The following is an 18,705-nucleotide window of genomic DNA, read 5'->3' as shown; positions in this document are numbered from 1 at the left end:
CCACAATCAGAAGTGTCATCATTCAAAAAAATTCCTCTGTTGTCTTTCTCAACTGGGGTTCCTTACCTGAACCAAACAGAAAATAATGTTTCAGTTTCCTTTATTCTTCAAGTAAATGCTTACATAAAATCACTTGTATTTATTTCCTCTCTTCAATTTGGTATATTCTCATATAATCTCACCACCACTCTGTATCTGGAGGCAGGTTAATGTAATCAAAGGTTATAGCTCTGAAAAGTATGATGGTAGGATTTTAAAGCTCAGATTACATAGGTTGGTTAACTCGTGGTTTGTTTCAAGTATTACTGAGCTATATTTGAAGTACATCCTCAACTATTATTGCATTATTCACAGCTGTCCAATAATAACTTCAGCAGTAAAATATCTGAAGTATGAAACATGTAATGGTGATGACAAATGTTTTAGAACATCAGGAGTAAGATTAATGAAGAGCCAAGTAAATCTACAACAAGAAAAGGGAAGGTACGTTTATTAAAAATAAAAATAGTCCACAGTCTCTGATAACAAACAAAACCATTCAGACTCGAAATATATCCAATATACATTGTAACAATGCACATATATTAAAAAAACCAAAGAGCCATTAAGTAGTTTTGTTACAATTTTAGAAAGGAAAACAGGATTGTGGCTTGCTCCTGCCTACACACAGCATGCAGGCCCAGCCCTGCTTTCTGTAAGGATGATCCAGTACATAAATCAGTGGCTCCATTTCATAAAAAAATCTGTGTAGGCTGGAAGAGCAGGGATGACCGTTTTCAAAGTCTTCAGTTTTTTGGTTTTTTTTCTGCAGCATGCGGGCCTCTCACTGCTGCGGCCTCCCCTGCTACAGAGCACAGGCCCCGGACGCGCAGGCCCAGCGGCCATGGCCCACGGGCCCAGCAGCTCCGCGGCATGTGGGATCCTCCCAGACCGGGGCATGAACCCACATCCCCTGCATCGGCAGGAGGACTCCCAACCATTGCGCCACCGGGGAAGCCCCAAAGTCTTCAGTTTTAACAAAAGGTACAGAATAAACTACTAAATCTAGATGTTTCACATTATTTTACATGAGTATCAATCAAGTACTGTGTAAAAATTTTTGTAAAATCTTGTTAGCCAAACTAGTGTCTTTAAATCAAAGTTTGTCACTCTTTTAGCATGGCTGATAAGTCTTTTCTGCCTTTGTCACTAATAACACTTGTCAAACCAAAGAACTTTGAAAAAGAATATGCACTGATGAAGGGAAATAGTACCGAAAATGTGCCTGGACTTCAGTCTTAAGACACACACAGTTCCTGTTGGATACTGGACTGTGAGAGTTTATTATCTTCAGTCTTTTCAGGTCCGGAGGCCTGGCAAGTAGTCTTCCGCTTAAATAATCGAAGACTCAGTCGTAAGAGTTCATTGTCTACCATTGGAGCATTTGTATAAGCTTGTTTTACGGTGCCCTATTTGGAGAAAACAAAAACAAATTAAACATGTAAATTATTAGTTGACAGTAGAAAAGACAGGTTAACTGCTAAAAAAATATCAGTTATAAGAAAAATTAGTTTGTGATGACTATTAAATTAGCTGTATTGGATATTTAAAAGCAAAATTAAGAAATGTTTGCAGACTCAAGGAATCTTAGAAAAGAAAGCCATCTCTAGAGGGCGCCTAGTCTAACTTCTTGCTTAAAGTAGGAATCTTCTCAACAATCCCTGACAGGTAATCAAGTAGTTTTTACTTCATCATTTCCAATGACAAAACAAAACAACAAAAAACACACTGCACATTCTATTGTTGAATGGTACTATTTCTTCTATATTTTGAAATAAAATCTCTTCTATGGAGCTACACACTAATTTCAGTCTTACTTTCACATGACAATCAATTCTCTGAAGAGAAGCACCGAACATTCCATACTCCTTACTGGTCTGTTGACATGCCATTAAGATGTAGGCTCCAGAACTGAACAAATTCTCCAGAAGACAGCTAGCTCATCAGTGCAGTCTACTAGAGAAACTACTATCTCCTTTGTTCTAAGATATAGATCTCTATTATTGGAACTTAAAGCTACATTAGCAGTTTTGAATGTTATTGTCATAAAATTTTGTTAAATGTTCTCCAACCATGTGTATACTGAAATAAAGATTTGAATGTCTCCAGCATTCTGCTATTTCTCTTCTAGGATCTTTAAAGGAAGAGTGATGCCTTGACCACATTTGCATTATAAAAACTATCTTAACATTGTGATACAGTAAAACTGGCTTTTTATGTATAGTTCTGTGAGCTTTCACTCATGTATATATTCAAGTAACCATGACTGCAATCAAAAAAATTCCTCTGTTGTCTTTCTCAATTGGGGGTTCCTTACCTGAACCAAACAAAAAATAAGCTGAGTTTCAATTTCCTTTATTCTTCAAGTAAATGTTTACATATAATCACTTGTGTTTATTTCCTCTCTTCAATTTGGTATAGTCTCATAAACACTATATAATCTCCTCACCACTCTGTATCTGGAAAATTTTTTTCCTTGACCTTCAATTTAAATAAGTTTCTAGTATATTTCATTATCTAAAGAAATTTCGCAAATGAAAAATATTTCACAGGAATAGACTATTTAAAATTTTTTCCAGTACCAATAACAATTTGTCATTCAAAACAAATGTTATTCAAAACTATTAAAGTAAAATAAAAAGTACTACAAATTCTAATAAAATTCTTTCTTTTGCATGTGTAAAAGACTGGGAAGCTAAACTCATAAAAGCAGATAATGAGACCCTAATTTCACCTTAAAGCAATCAAATGAAGAATATGTCATCCATACTACTCAACAAACATGTTCCAATTTTTCTAAGGAAACAACAGTACCTTCTCATTTTTAACAAGCTGCTTTCGGATTGCAGAATCCCGCCTGAAGCATAATGCTTTACAGCATGGTCCAAGATTACTAAGAAGACTTGCTCTTTCCTCTTTTCGTAGTAATGCAGCCATGTTGAGAGCCCCCAATTCATGTTCAAAAAGATTGTCTGCGTCTTTCAATAAAAAATAAACACATTAAGGCTTCTGAAAATAGAAATGTTATCAACTGCTTAGATGAATATTCTACAAAGTCTATCTATACTAAGTTTATCTATACTTTATCAAAGTTACCAACAGTGGTGAAAACTATTTCATATTAAAGGCAATATGTTCTCTGTGAGAGAACTCCAGCATGTAGTTTTGGTGCTGGGCTCAAACAAAAATAAATACTCTGATAGCCACTTTAAGATATAAGAAAAGCAGAACTGGGAGACAGAATTTAGACACGGATTACTAACTACGGGAAAAAAGTTCAAGTTAAGAATGAGTAAAGTAAAATTCAAAATATTGCGTACCATCAACTACTAAAAGTTCTAGATTCAGGACTTTATTATGGCAAGATTCAAATGTAGTAATGTGACTACATTCTGTGAACCCTAAAAAACTTAGGAAAGGGATTAGCTGTTTGCTAGATAATCTGCAAATTTTATCCAATATTTGGTCACTGTAAAAACCTGGGACAATGTATCAAAATCACTTAGTTTTAAGTCATAACATGCAAAGTAGGGAGAAAACACTTAATAAAAATAGAGAGTGAGTTAAAAATAGACAAGAAATCAAAATTTACAGAATAGGGTCAGTCATTAATCTAAATAAATAACAGAAAGAGTAGTAACTTCAAAGTTAACGTTCCAGGGGTTGGCCAAGAGTATGAATGGTATCAGGTAGTGTTTCTATAGCAACATGATCAAACAGGTTATTGCTAGAGCCCACAAAGGGAAATAGTAAATAACACCTAGGTAAAAACAAAACAAACATTTGAGAATTAATGGAATTGCATTACATATTTCATTTCCTGAACTGCAGAGCATAAATAGTGAGATTAGATAACAAGAAACCTGTCTCATGTAATATACCTAGTCGGTAAGTTATACACCTAGTGAATAGGTTTATAACAAAAGCAAAAATAAATGTAAACAAAAACTCAGAAATAGTTCACAAACTTTGATGTCTATCAGAATCATCTGAGGAGTTTTTAAAAATACAGTGCCAGGGCTCTACCACCAGACCTACAGACTCTCCAGTTGGAACTAGGATACCTTAGTGGGGGGAAAAGGCAGTTCCTCAGGTAATTCAGCCATACCAATGTTTGAGCCAACCAATGAGAGTCATATAATGCACACCATTAAAAAAAAAAGCACCAAACATTCACCACCAATCTACTATAGATACAAATAAAGAAATCTCCATTGAGTCCATGCACTTCCTTGAAAATTGCTCATTAAGACAAATTACTTTGTATTTAAATCTTTTCTGCTTTCACAACAGTAGACTATAAAACACACTTGCAAACCTCCCTAGAATGTATAACATGTCTAAACTTAGTCTCTTCCTGGTTTTGAACTGACCAGCACCTAATAACTCGAGACAGATTAAACACGTATATAAGTACAAGTAAACCAAAGGAACTAAGATAACTGGGAAAGTTTAGCTTCAAAGAACTTAATCATACTATAATCATAAAACCTGGACAAAAGCAATTTAACCAATAACCAATTTGCTTAGATATGAACAATATCTAGTTCACTTCCCCAGGCTCTATTTCATTTAGCCCTGGGTAAAACCACTGAGCACTTTGACATTAGAACTTACCTGTTAAAAAGTAACTTTGATACAGTAAGATCATTGTGCTATGTTTACAACTTTTCTGTAGGCTTAAATTTTTCTCAAAATAAAGTAAAACAGACTTTGACCGTGAGGATTAAATACTGAAAATAAGTGAGTCCTCAAAAAAAAAAAAAAGTTCTTATACTGTAACTGCTACATGAGAACAGAACAGAATCCTTTTCAAAGGCACCTTAATATTTATATTAAACATTATATAGTCGAAGTGGGACGGAATTACCTTTGGGTTTTTCTAAAAGTCTCTGACATGTTTCTTTGACTTTAGTAAAGAGTTCAGAACCAGCCAACTTTTTAGAGATCCCAATTCTTAGCATAACGGCTCCAGGTGTGAATTTTAAGAGTGCAGCCCCAGGCTCTCGGGGTTCTTTTGGATGCTTTGGCATAAGACCAGACCAGTCCACATCTATCACATCTAATGGATCTAGAAAAAAGTTAAAGAACAGAATTTTATTACACCAAGAAATATTCTCGTTATCTATAGAGAAATATAGATTCCAAGCCACAGAAAGCATTAAATAACAAGTAATATAAATCAAAAAAGGCATATTCTTAAAACAAAAGATTTTCTATTAAAAACTAATATTTAGAATCTTAAGGACCTCTACAAATAACTTTCTCACCAAAGGAAAAGAGGCGAAGAGGTCACAGGCGAGTGCCTCCACCCCCCCCATTTCATTTATATGTGGAATCTAAAATGAAAATAATCAAACAAAAAGAAAACCAAACTCATAGATACAGAGATTGGTGGCTTCCAGAGGGGAAGGAATGTGAAGTTTAGACAAATGTGTGAAGGGTATCAAGAGGTACAAACTTGCAATTATAAAATCATGGGGATGTAATGTATAGCATGGTAACTATAGTCAATAATATTGTATTTCAACATTAGAAGTTGCTAGAAAGTATATCCGAAAAGTTCTCATCACAAGAAAAAAAATTTGGTAACTTTGCATGGTGACAGATGGTAACTAGACTTAATGTGGTGATCATGTTGCAATGTATACAAATGTCAAATCATTAGGTTGTGTACCTGAAACTAATGTATGTCAATTATACTTCAATAAAAAACACAAACCCCCCCCCCAAAAAAAAGGCAAGCAAACAAACACCTAAGCAAACCCATTCCTACAAATAATGCATTTAAATTGCCTGAGAGATCCTCAATGAAAGAACTCCATCATTTCACTAGATTAGGTCTGACATTCTGAAGCTTGGTACCAGTCATTTCAAGGGTTAGTTAAATCCAGGAGTGTATTTAGTCTGCATGTGTGCATGCATACACAGACACAGTTTACCTTTTAAAAACAGATGATTCATTATGAAATAAATTTAAAAATCAGGTAGTGGCTATGATTAAAATTGAGAATAATCTATCCACTGATAAGTCAGAGTTTAGGAAATTAACAAAATAATGTTCTATTCAGAAATACCTAATAGCTGATAATAATAAAGATAACACTCATATATACATTATACATTAGTAGAAAAAACTGTAAAATACAAGAGCAAATTAAGTCAAAATAAGAATTTAATATTCTGTATACCCCAACAAAGCAAAGACCCTCACTATGATAAAAAAAAATTGTTAGTAACAACTAGACTAATTGGGATGATTCAACAAGAACACTGAAGGTGGCTGCTTCATGGTACAGTCACTGGAGTAAGTTCTGGCAACGAATAAAGTACTATAAATGGAAATAATTACTGAATTTAGAAAATTGAGAGAGAGAAGTATATAAACAGTGTTCAAATATAACCCCAACCTTTCGAAATTTCTGAATGGTCATTTCAAAAGTTGGTTTCTGGCAGCACAGTTGTGAAGCTCTGTACCATACACCTACCATCTAGAACACTGCTAGACAATCACTGTTTGACAGGAAATCTTACAATTGTGCTATTTTAAATAATGCCCTTTCCAATTTATAGGCAATGTCTACTTAAAAATGAGCAGAGCATATTAACTATAATTTTCATTTTATTGGCCCTTCTATGTTAATTAAAACAAATGGGAAAATTCTAACCGCATTTTATCAATTCTTACAGCATGAAAGGGAACAAAGAATATCACAATACCATAATTAAATATTTCTTACATTCAACCACCTCTGCAAATGATTACCTGGCATCTTCTCCTCATCCTGTTGGTCCTCCCTCTTTTCAGCATCACCTGCCAGAATTTCATCTAGTTCATCATCACTAATTGGCTCATATCCTTCTCCAGCACCAGATCCTAATGAATGCACATCATCTAACTTGGATTCGTCATCTCCTGCTAAACAGAAAAATTAATTTCATGCCAAAGAGAGTGTTAAGGGAAAGGGATATCTAAGTGAAACCAAAGAGGAGAGGCTGTGCACACTAAGAAAAGTGGAAAAGCATTTTTTTTTTCTTTGCGGTACGCAGGCCCCTCACTGCTGTGGCCTCTCCCATTGCGGAGCACGGGCTCCGGACGCGCAGGCTCAGCGGCCATGGCTCATGGGCCCAGCCGCTCCTCGGCACGTGGGATCTTCCCGGACCGGGGCACGAACCCGTGTCCCTTGCATCGGCAGGCGGACTCTCAACCACTGCGCCACCAGGGAAGTCCCAAAAAGCATTTTTTAATTTGAAAACTGTATTTCTTAATTATTCAAAATACTTGATACCTCCAAAAGAAAACTTAAAAATTAAATTTAGGCAAGAACACAATATGGACAGCAATATCAAAATAGGTTATAAGATTACAATTAAAATGAGAAATAAAATCTACCACTAACATGTTAATGTTGATATTATGTTAAGTTTTTATAATAAAACTTTAAGTCCAGAGAAATCTAATTTCAAAAGGATGCATTAATTTCTTTATCAAAATAAACTCATTAATTTTAAAGAACTTGCAAACTAATTAGTAAAATTTATTTGAAACTTTAACCACTAGCGTACCTTCCATTTCTTTATTTACCAACTTTTCTCAACTACCTAGGCTAAAGCTTTGTCTCCTGGTGACTTAGTTGTGAACTTGAATTATCATAAAACTATACAGTACACTTAATATTTCTAATCAGGTGTTATCCATACACTTTACTGAGTTTACAACACTAGTTTTCAAAATGCAACAGCATGCTTTATAAAACTTACAGCAAATAAAATATAATAAACTATGAGATGTTTCTAGTCATTCTAATAATTTTCTACTCTATTAAATTCTGTAGTAATCTCCTCATACCCCCGCCATTCACTTCTAAAGTAAACAATTTTAATAACTTCATTACACAGATATACATCTAAATATAAATGCAAGTAATAGGATTTTTAACTTTTCAAGCTTTATCAAACTCATTGTCCTACTTTAACTGGATAAAATTTTGCATTTCACAATAGGTAATTCACCTCTAAATTTCTATGCTATGTTATCTGTGATCACAACCAATGAATGGTATATTTTAGGGATGAAGGGCACGAACTCCAATCACAAGAGAGACATTACAATGATTAGTTAAAATTATATTCAATTATACCCCAAGGTTGTACCTCCAATAGTACTATGGCTCACAAATTGATGCCATTTAAATTCAAATTTGAGATAAAAATGTGAAGACCACTGAGGCAGAAATGTTTTTGTCAAGTAGAAAAAATATGTAACAGTTGGCGTATTGGAATATATCTAACCAAATAACCTAAAGATGTAAGGATGTTTATAGTTTTAAAAGAATGTGAATTTTATTCTGGGACTAGTGCTACAATACAGCAAATAAAAAGAATATAAAATATTACTGCTGATGTACTAAGTATCCCAGAAGTTTCTTGGGGGCTTGAAGTAGAGAGGTTATGTCGGAACAATGGTGTAAGCACCAGCATCAGAACTGGACAGTTCATGGAGGCAGAATTTCCAAGAGAATTTTCAGGGGGGCCATTACTATTGTCAACCTGGGCTATAATTCACCAAAGACCTGGGCTATAATTCACCAAAGAATAAGATGCAGAACATGTATGCACAGCAGAACATATTTTCATTCATCAGCCATTTATTGCATCCTTGCTAGAGTCTTGATGATAAAGAAATGAAAAGCTATGGTGCCTAACAAAGGAGTACAGTATAGTGGTGAGAAAACTATGGAAAAATAATTATAATATGGCACAGAGATGCTATTAAAGATGTATAAACAAGGTGGTATGGCGATTTGAAAGAGTAAAGCACCTTTAGCAGAGAAGGCTTTGTAGAGGAAATAATGCATAAACTGGGACTTGCAGTTTGAGTAAGAGAAGATAAAAGAGAAAAGGCCTATCAGGCAATGGGAAGAGCAGGTACAGAGAAGGCTAGAGAAGGAAGCCCGTGCAGAGGCGTAAGTCAGCTTGTACAGCATTATCAGGGGTGAAGGATTGGAGAGTGGATGTCCATAGCTGAGGTTGGCTCTGAGTGGGCAAAAGGGTAGATGTGGCCTTCTCAGGGTCCCTCATTCTAGGAGCGGGAAGTCATTTTAATACGGGACCTGAGCATCCCCAGATTTTACTATCTATGGAGGGCTCTGGAACCCATTCCTGCAGATACTGAGGGACTGAGGGACGACTGTAATCATTTATTTCATTTAGGCTTACCTGAACCAAGTCTACCTTGATAGTACTAATGAGTGGAACACATTTTTTAAGTATCATAAGGCTTTTCCTTATAAACTCTATTTTCCCTAAAACAACGGAGTCAATATGCATATCAGATGACCTTTCAAAAGGAAATATTTGTTTGCTATGAAATATGAAAAGGAATGGAGCATTGAAACAGACAAAAAGGTGTGACACTCACCTTCCATACTCTCTGTTCTCTCAGCTTTATTTGTGTCTTCAAATCCCTGCAGAGATCCTAGATCTTTATCCATTCTTTCTTTATCCAAAGCTAAAGAGTCCCGGGAAGTGCCTTCTAGGTCTCTTTCATGTTCACTCTCCAGTTTTACTTCACTGCGTTTTACAGACTCTATTTGAGGACTCTCAAAAGTTCTGTCTCTGTCCCTGTCCCTTTCCCTTTCCATAGAATCAGAGATTAACCTCTCCCTTTCCCTGTCCAAGTCTCTCCTTTTGTCTCGTTCTCTCTCCCGTTCCCGTAGTCGATCTCGGTCCCTGTTCCGGGGCCAATCTTTATCGGCATCTCGCTCCCATTCTCTCTGCCGTGCGTCTCTCCTCTCTCTCTCCCGCTCTCTCTCATGCTCATAACGATCACGATCTTGAAGCCTATCTCTGCTCTCAAACGACCCTGATCTTGAATGGACCTGTCGATCTGACTCCGGAGAACTTCTTCTTGAACTATGGCTTCTTGAATCCTGGCGATCTAAAATAAATACACCATATACAAAGAGTTAACACGTGATAAAATGGAAATAAAAGGCTTCATTTTAAGGCCCTTTAAAACTGACAATTTATCTTTTTCTGTATTTATTTTAAATTATCCAAAGGACCCATCTTAATGAAAAATTCCATCTCTCAAAGTGTTAATTAAAATATGTAAAAAGCTTGTTTCCTTATTTCCACTGTAACTACAAAATATCTTCAAAGAAATAAATACATAAAGTGTTTAAGCAGTAACAGAAATGATCATTTCATTATCTGACCTCTTCCTATCCCCCTACCTTATTTTCTGTGGTCAAAAGAGAAAGTACTGGTTGCAGGAAGAAGAGCCAGAAGGTTAAAATTTTAGGCATCAACAGAGGACTTGAATACATAAGTGCTTCCACCAAGATACACTACTAAAATCCTGATATTAAACTGACTTCATTGAATGTGCCTCTACTATAATGCTGCTAGTAATGTGATTAACAGGTAACATTTTGGTGGGATGGTTAAGCTTTTAGGTTCCTTGAAATTTAAGGCAGCATGTAAAGTAACCAATTTAGCATTTACTTTAAAATTATGATTTGAACAAAGCATAAAACTGTACAAAATATACAAATATACTAACATAGGAAACAGTGGTTAGATTATAATTCATTTTTATTACCTGAAGAAGTACTTCGACTGGGCTCTCCACGCTTTAGCTGATCAATCCTAGATTTTCTCTCTCCTGTGATTTCTAGACTTTTTGTTTTTTCTCTGTCTCTTGAGCCACTATGCAGTACTCTCTTTCGACCACTTTGGTCATCCCCACTTCGATGTGCAGAATCATTGGATGGGGAGCGGAGACGGCCAGATGTATGACTACGAATACTCCGATTGCTGCCAATGCTGCTACTCCTCTTTTGATCCACCGGCTTGCGATGTGGTGCATCTTCTATAGTAACATGAGGTGCCTCTACCTTTTCCACTCGTGTTCTGTGGCATTTTCTATGTGAGTCTTCATTGGTAAAAGTGTTGGTGGTGTTGCCTGGGGTGAAAGAGGTGGAAATGGTGGTGGCCAATGTGTTGAAGGTGGTGGCAGCAGGAGTTGTCGTCGTGGCAAGAGGAGGAGGAGGAGGAGGAAGAGAAGACGGGGAAGGAGTCCTCCTGGGAGTAGCAGCTGTGGCGGCGTGCTCTGGTTCTGTCACCTCGGCACGGTCAGGCACGTCCTCATCAGACCAGTCACTGAACGCTGTATCTTCTTTCTTCTGAGGATCCTCCAAAGTGCCATCCTTATCACTGGGCATTTCAACCAATTCCTCCTTGGTTGTGATAGGGGGAGTCCGTGGGCCTCTCTTCTTCTTACTCTGCTGGACTGCTTCTTCATCAGAAATGTCAGAATCACCTCTGGACCTTTTACGCTTTTTTTCAACGCTTTTCTTCTTCTGTCCTTTTTTTGGTGAAAACACTTGACCATCTTCAGACGTTGTCTCTGTGTTACCCCTGTCCATTCCAACATCATCTTCTTTCTTTTTCTTAATAGGTTTCTTCTGAATTTTTGCTTTTTTCTTGTTTTCATCATGAGCTCGATCAGATGTGTCTCGATCTTCAGATGGGTGGTGTCCTATCATGTCTTGTGAACGAGTTCTTGAGCTCTCCATGATTTCTGTCTGTTCTCGCTGCTTATCTACAGAAGAAACTTTCTCTTTGAACTCCTGCTCTTCATAGCGCCTTGAACTTTCTTTTCTTTCTGGTTTACGATCTTCCTCTTTCCACCTACCCTGCCTGTCTTCTGTAAGGTGGGATGGACTAAGAGAACGAGATTCTTGAGGTCGAACAACCTGGCTCAAGAGTCTGTGTTTTTCATCTATACAGAAGGATAAAAGTAATCACACTTTCACCATGTTAACAATATTGCATGCTACCTATAAATAATAAACCAATCTCTCCCTTTTCATTTTAAAAGTTTAAAAATAACAACTTCAGTAAAAATAAAAATATGGCTTTACTACAACTAGTAGGAAATGACAATGCCACTATGGTAGAATGACTATTTCTAACACATACTTTAGTCACAATGGGAGATATTCAGAGGCAGTAGAGCAAGAAAACATTTTAAATCTTAATTCATCATTTCCTATTGATGTGAAAGAATGGTCTCGTGGTTACAAATGAATATGACTATAGAAACGTGGAAAACAGATCCTGCTTACTTTTATCATCTCCACTGTTGTAGGTGTCACTGTCAGGAGAATGTTCTCGCCGGCGCTTAGGTGACTGACGAGGGCTAGGACTCCCTTCATTTCTATAGCGCTTCCTAAATTGGACAAATGTAATTTATAAAATTCCAGGGGATGAAAATGATTTCTTTACTGCATTTTTACTATTATTTTTTGCTGTAACTAGAATGTATAATTGTAGGATTATAATACTATCAGAAGCTAGTGGGAAGCAGCTGCATAGCACAGGGAGATCAGCTCCCTGCTTTGTGACCACCTAGAGGGGTGGGATAGGGAGGGTGGGAGGGAGGCGCAAGAGGGAGGGGATATGGGGATATATGTACACATATAGCTGATTCACTTTGTTATACAGCAGAAACTAACACAACATTGTAAAGCAATTATACTCCAATGAAGATGTTAAAAAAAAAAAGAGTGATGGAGTATGGCAAGAAAGAAACAAAAAAATTAGAATGAGAAAATGGTAGTGATGGAAATTCTATGGTAATTTTCTACTATATAAATGAATGAATATCCAGTAATCAATAAATTATGAATTTTAGGTCTCAAAAAATACTGTATTCCTGCTTCATCCAGAACTTTAAATGTCCATCACAATTAGCAATCTAAGTAAAGATAACACTCAAATGAACTTATTCACAAAACGGGAGTTTGTAGAAAACTAACTTATGGTTACCAGGGGATAAGGGTGGGGAGGGATAAATTGGGAGATTGGGATTGAGATATACACACTACTATAAATAAAATAGACAACTAATAAGAGTCTGCTGTATAGCACAGGGAACTCTACTCAGTACTCTGCAATGACCTATATGGGAAAAGAATCTTAAAAAAAAAAGAGTGGATATATGTATATGTATAACTGACTCACTTTGCTGTACACCTGAAACTAACACAACATTGTAAATCAACTATACTCTAATAAAAATTAAAAATAAATAAATAAAGGTAACACTGGAAAAAATAAAGAGAACACAATTAAAACCAAAAAAAAAAAAAAAACAACCAATACTCTCAGAACTATCTATATCATGCAAAGGGTATTCAGCATCTTTAATAAAATTCTTCATTTGTTAAGGCTTACAATTGTGGACTTAAAATACATGGCACCACCTCTTCTTTTTTTCATGTAGATGTAGAATCACTCACTGAAATTCACCAGATTTAACTACTACAAAGTGGTAACATATAGCAGAGGAATCAATGTACCCTCTACTGAAACTTATTCATTAGTTTTACCTTTTTATGGTATAGAAATACCTTATGTTGGGAAGCCAAATGAGAAAATCTAGTATTGGCTTTGGAGTCAAAAAAGACTTGAGTTCAACTTCTAGTCATGTTACTTATTATGCAACCTTAGGTAAATTCCTTGAAGTCATTCTTAGCTTTCTCATCTGAAAATAGGCAAAAAAATGGGGGTCCATCTCATAAAACTGCAATGAGGAATAAGTTAGTTATGTCATAAACCCAGTGCCAGTCATGTTGTGGGTACACTGTAAAAATCGGTTTCTTCTCATCTCTTAGAACCAAATCATCTGCTTGGTGACAAATTAATAAAATAATTCATATGTTCACTATATTTCTTGTTCTTCAGTTAAACTTTAAACGACTAGTGATTTATATCTCTGGATACTTAAGTTATTCTAGTGTTTTCCTATATTTTTGTTAAATTTTGACTTTTTTTTTTTTTAAGCTAACAATGTTTGTAAATACTATGGCCAAAAGTTGAGAAACACTGCAGCACATGAGCACATTATCTCCTTGGCAGCTCATTCATAGAGATGAGCAACCAGGTGGAAAAGGAGACCCCAGATGTAGTATGACAACTCACACGCCCAAGCTTATGCAATTCCTTATCAAAAGCTCCTGCCATCATTAGGCAGCCTCTGTCCCCATTCTTTGAATCTGGGCTGGCCCAGTGACTTACTATGACAGGAAGATGCGGTGAAAATGACAGTTTAAGTTTGGACATTTAGGCCTCAAGAGGCCTTGCAGATTCTGCTTTTGCCTTCTTGGTATGTTTCTACTATCATATGCAAAAGCAGAGTTTAGACTACTGGAGAATGAGAGGTCATATGGAAGAGAAAATAAGATGCCTAAGCAACAGCCAGCACCAGTTGCCAGACATGTGAGTGAGGCCATTTTGGGTCATTCAGACCCAGCTGAACTGCCAGACTGACTGGAGAAACATGAGTGATCCCAAGTGAGACCAGGAGAAGAGCCACTCTGCTGAGCCGAAACAAAAGTGCTAACCCACAGAATCATGACCAAATAAATGGTGGTTGCTTTAAACTTCTAACTTCTCATGTGGTTTGATACACAGCAAGAGATAATTGATAACATAAGAAAATATAAAACATGCAAAAAACCGAAATTTAATTTCAAGGAAGTATCTACAGAAACAAAATTAGAGTAAAATAAATACTACGGCAATTCAACAAACCTTCCTCATAACCATGGTTAAAAACAAAAGTGCTGGATAAATTCAACTACTGAGATGACAATATAATTGATGAAACATCAAGATGTTAACATCATATAACTAGTTATTTTATAGAGCTGTTGACTCCTAAATTTCTGGGGCCCTTGTCAATGCTTGGAATGTCTAGCCATGAAAAACTAGAAGAAATTTTGGCTACTGTAAGCTGAGATGAGAAGCAGTAAAATATAATCAAAGCATAGGATTAAATAATAAATAAATAACAAAGATTTCAGAATTTTAATCTTAGAAGATAGAGAGTTAAAGAGGTCAGAGGAGAGAAGAGAAATAATATGTACTGTGTGCCTGCATGTGTTAAAGGTACTATCAATTTTATGTTAATGAGATTTTTTTTTTTTTAATGTGGGGAGAGGGAAGCGAGAGAGTGAACTGCAGAAAACCTTGGCTACAGACTGAAGGGAAGGCAAGACCTAATGGAAGAAGCCTCCATTTCTGTGCTACGTTGTTTGTTTATAACCAAAATCCATAATAGCAATGATGAAAAAAGCCTAAAGCAGAGAGTGTATTCACCATGAGGCAAATGAGGTAGAGGCAGAGGCAAAGAAATGGAATATACATAAATTATTTCCAGTTTGTCTTAACAAACTTAAATATACCCTCTATTCTAGTTGGTATTTAAAAAAAAAAAAGCACTTAATTTTGCTATGTTTGGTTTTATGTCTATAAAACCTCAAAATTGACCAATCGGAGTCCAGATTCCTCATGGCTATAGTGATTGGCTTAGCTCTCTTATCTAACTCCTCTACTGATGAGAGCCCCAGCACAGAGAGGGCTACTGAGCTGATAGGTATAACCCTGGGGTCATCCTAGCCATCATTTGGGTAAAAGCCTTCTGAGTCTAAAACTAATACAGAAAAAGAACAGTGGAGATACACCACTCTATGCTTTGTTTGAGAATCTGGATATAGTCATATCAAAACAAATAAAAACTAACCCTGGACTTCCCAGATACCAGAGCAAATAAATTCTTATTGATATTTTTTTTAAAAAAGGAAAAAAAGAGAGAGAGAAAAGAAAGGAGAAGAGAGAAGATGCCCTCAGATATATAAGATAATAAGAACACATCTTTTTATTCCAATAATCCACTATAACTCCACAACCCAAGAGAGGATACCTCTCTATTTCTCATCTTCTTCTAGCCATGCAGTGGTTCCAGAATTTCCTCAGTTCTAAGACACTGTGAATGCTTCTGCAGCCTGGGGGTAGTGACTCTAGACTTATACGTACACAAAACTCATAAAGGATTATCAGGAATAGCACAAGCATTATGTCTTGGTGACAAGCCAACTCCATTAACTAGTTATAAAGTGGATATGATGGGACATAAACCCACTGATTCTACTACTTTTAGGTTGGATTCCAGTTAAAAACAAGTCTGTAGCAGTCAAATAAACCAATGTACCATCAAAAATGGCTGTAACTGGGCTTCTCTGGTGGCACAGTGGTTAAGAATCTGCCTGCCAATGCAGGGGACACGGGTTCGAGCCCTGGTCTGGGAAGATCCCACATGCCGTGGAGCAACTAAGCCCGTGCGCCACAACTACTGAAGCCCACGCACCTAGAGCCCGTAAGCCGCAACAAGAGAAGCCACTGCAATGAGAAGCCCGTGCACAGCAACAAAGACCCAAGTCAGCCAAAAATAAATAACTTAATTAATTTTTTAAAAAATGGCTGTAATCAAACAGTAAATAAGAATTATTAACTATATATCTTGGATACAGAAATAGTAGAATGAGAAAACTGTTTTTTCCTAGACAATTCAAAAGATGTTGAACACCAAATACACATAATAAAACTAAAATACAGGAAAATGGAGAGAGGAAAAAGAATTAAGAGGATATTAGGGGCCCCCGAGAAGCATTAAATGGAACTTTCTGAATTCCTCACTAACATGTAAAAAACTGGCTCACAATCACTTACTTTGATTTTCTCTCCTCGTGTCCATCTCTTGGATTCCTGTCTTCTCGGATATCTTCCCGCTTTTCTCTGCGGTCCTCTCGTCCTTTGTCTTTGTCTTCCCACTCCCTCTGGCGTTCTCGCTCTTTCTCCCTTTCTCTTGCTCTTTCTCGCTCTCGCTCTCTCTCCCTCTCCCGCTCTCTCTCCCGCTCCCTTTCTTCTCTCTCCCGCTCCCGCTCCTTTTCCCTGTCGCGCTCCCTCTCTCTTTCCCTCTCTCGATCGTGGTCCCGATCTCTCTCTCTTTCCCGGTCTCTCTCTTTCTCTCTCTCTCTCTCCCTCTCCCGTTCCCTAGCGCGCTCTCTCTCTAGTTCTCTTTCTTTCTCTCTCTCCCGATCCCTCTCCCGTTCCCTCTCTCTCTCCCGCTCCCGCTCTCTTTCCCGCTCTCTTTCCCTAGTCCTTTCGTCTCTTCTATCATCCGTTCTGTCTACTCTTCGTTCCTCTCTTCTTTCATCACGCTCAATCTCGTCATTCCTTCCCTGATGTCGAATTGGTGAGCTTGGTCTTTGATCTACAATGAAAACCAAGTTTCGTCAGTGATTAATTTCACAGATAACCTATTGGTAAGACAGTATGGCAAATCTTACATTTTATCTGTGTATAGGGTCACACTGGCAACAAACATAAATCAGGTACTGTATTTACTTTTAATTTAATCATCCAAATAATCACCACTAGATGTTTAAAAACATTTCTTTTTCTTAAAGGTAATTTTTATTTGCCCTCTAACTACCATGTTTTTTGCTCCCCATCAACCCCCCTCCCGCCTCCCACTGATCCACCTTTGATCCTTCTCTGCATGCTCCCTACCCTACCTCCAGCCCACTGCTCCAACCCCACTTTCTGCCATCTCTACCCTTCACCTCTGATCTTCTCTGTCCCCCCAGCAGGACCTGAGAACACTGGTGGCAAAGGATAGGGGCAGCAGGAGGTGAAGAAGATAGGAGCTGAAGGAAAAAAAAAATTTCCCTCGTAAGTCACACCTCTAATTTCAGGCCGAAATATATACACATCAAAGTGCAGCTATTATGTGAGGAAAATATAGTAGAACAAAACATCTGTCAATATTTGTTGCTGCAACATCAATTTATCATAAACTAGAATATTAAGGGTACTGATGCTTAGCAATCTTGAAATAATCAAATGTAAAAAGTGTTTCATATTAGTGATATATAATTAATAACTACTGATCGACTAAAAATTGTATTTAATCATATAACTGATTACTCAGATGAAGAACTGTTTTCTTAAAATGTTAAATGATAACCCCATCACATTTATATATATATATATTTTAATACATGAATCATATAAACACAAACTGAATGCATGCTGCCCAGTATGCCCAGTTGAGCAAAAAGTTAGTCTGGGATCAAAAGATGTCTAAGAAAATGGCATGAACTTTTCCACAGAGATAGCCATTTTTGAAAATAGGTCACTGTACTATGACCTAGGCTATTGCGATGTCTCTATTTTCACACTACACAGTATTGTTTACTAGTTAGTCATAAAAGGCATACTAGAATATGGCCAACAGGTTTGTAAGTGAAATCTCTGACATCAACTTATTAAGCAGAATAATTTTAGGATATTTTTAGTGAAGGGTTCAATCTAATAATTTGAATTTCCTTTCTTATCACAGATGAAAAAGATAAGAATTATCCATATTTATTAGATCAAGATATGAAAATTCACAGAATTTTAAAGCTAAAACAAAACAAAGCTAAACCTTGTCCAGTCCCTTTACCCCTTTTCTTCTTAGAATTTATGGTCAGAAGTTGACAAAGTCACAGAGATGGTAGATACTTGGGACATCAGGACTAGAAGTCAATTTTCTTAAATTCTTTTTTACTTTTGCTGAAACCAGTTTAAATTTAAAATGGTTCTATTGTACTGCACTCTAGATTCCTGGAAGGCTGTACACTCATGTCTTAGACTGTCTGAATTCTTGGTTTGGGGATCATACTAATGTCACAATGATTACAAAACAACCTGAAACAAATTCAATACTGCAACCTATAGCAATTCATACTTGAAATTCCTGATTATAGC

The 18,705-nt window shown here is 36.7% G+C and overlaps 1 protein-coding gene across 5 annotated transcripts in view; it reads right to left on the bottom strand.

Moving 5' to 3' along the window:
• Window positions 1–473: 473 nt before the first annotated feature.
• Window positions 474–18,705, bottom strand: part of ZC3H13 (zinc finger CCCH-type containing 13) — a 137,194-nt gene continuing 118,962 nt past the window's right edge. For 3 of the 5 annotated variants that reach the window (XM_081214735.1, XM_081214734.1, XM_081214733.1), the window contains 9 exons: window positions 17,517–17,600; window positions 16,621–17,164; window positions 12,174–12,277; window positions 10,646–11,827; window positions 9,461–9,979; window positions 6,806–6,958; window positions 4,910–5,110; window positions 2,854–3,017; window positions 474–1,448 (listed from right to left, as the gene is read on the bottom strand). In XM_081214735.1, coding sequence (XP_081070861.1) covers window positions 1,278–1,448; window positions 2,854–3,017; window positions 4,910–5,110; window positions 6,806–6,958; window positions 9,461–9,979; window positions 10,646–11,827; window positions 12,174–12,277; window positions 16,621–17,164; window positions 17,517–17,600 — 3,122 coding nt within the window. In that variant the 3' untranslated portion in view covers window positions 474–1,277. The remainder of the gene's footprint in view (window positions 1,449–2,853; window positions 3,018–4,909; window positions 5,111–6,805; window positions 6,959–9,460; window positions 9,980–10,645; window positions 11,828–12,173; window positions 12,278–16,620; window positions 17,165–17,516; window positions 17,601–18,705) is intronic. The other 2 variants (XM_081214736.1, XM_081214737.1) reach the window with 2 other exon arrangements.

The sequence above is a fragment of the Mesoplodon bidens genome (genome assembly GCF_964165515.1).
Source record: "Mesoplodon bidens genome assembly, chromosome: 17".
Taxonomy (NCBI): Eukaryota; Metazoa; Chordata; class Mammalia; order Artiodactyla; family Ziphiidae; genus Mesoplodon; species Mesoplodon bidens.
Note: the sequence above shows the minus strand (reverse complement) of the source record. Positions and strands in the feature narration are given on the sequence as shown.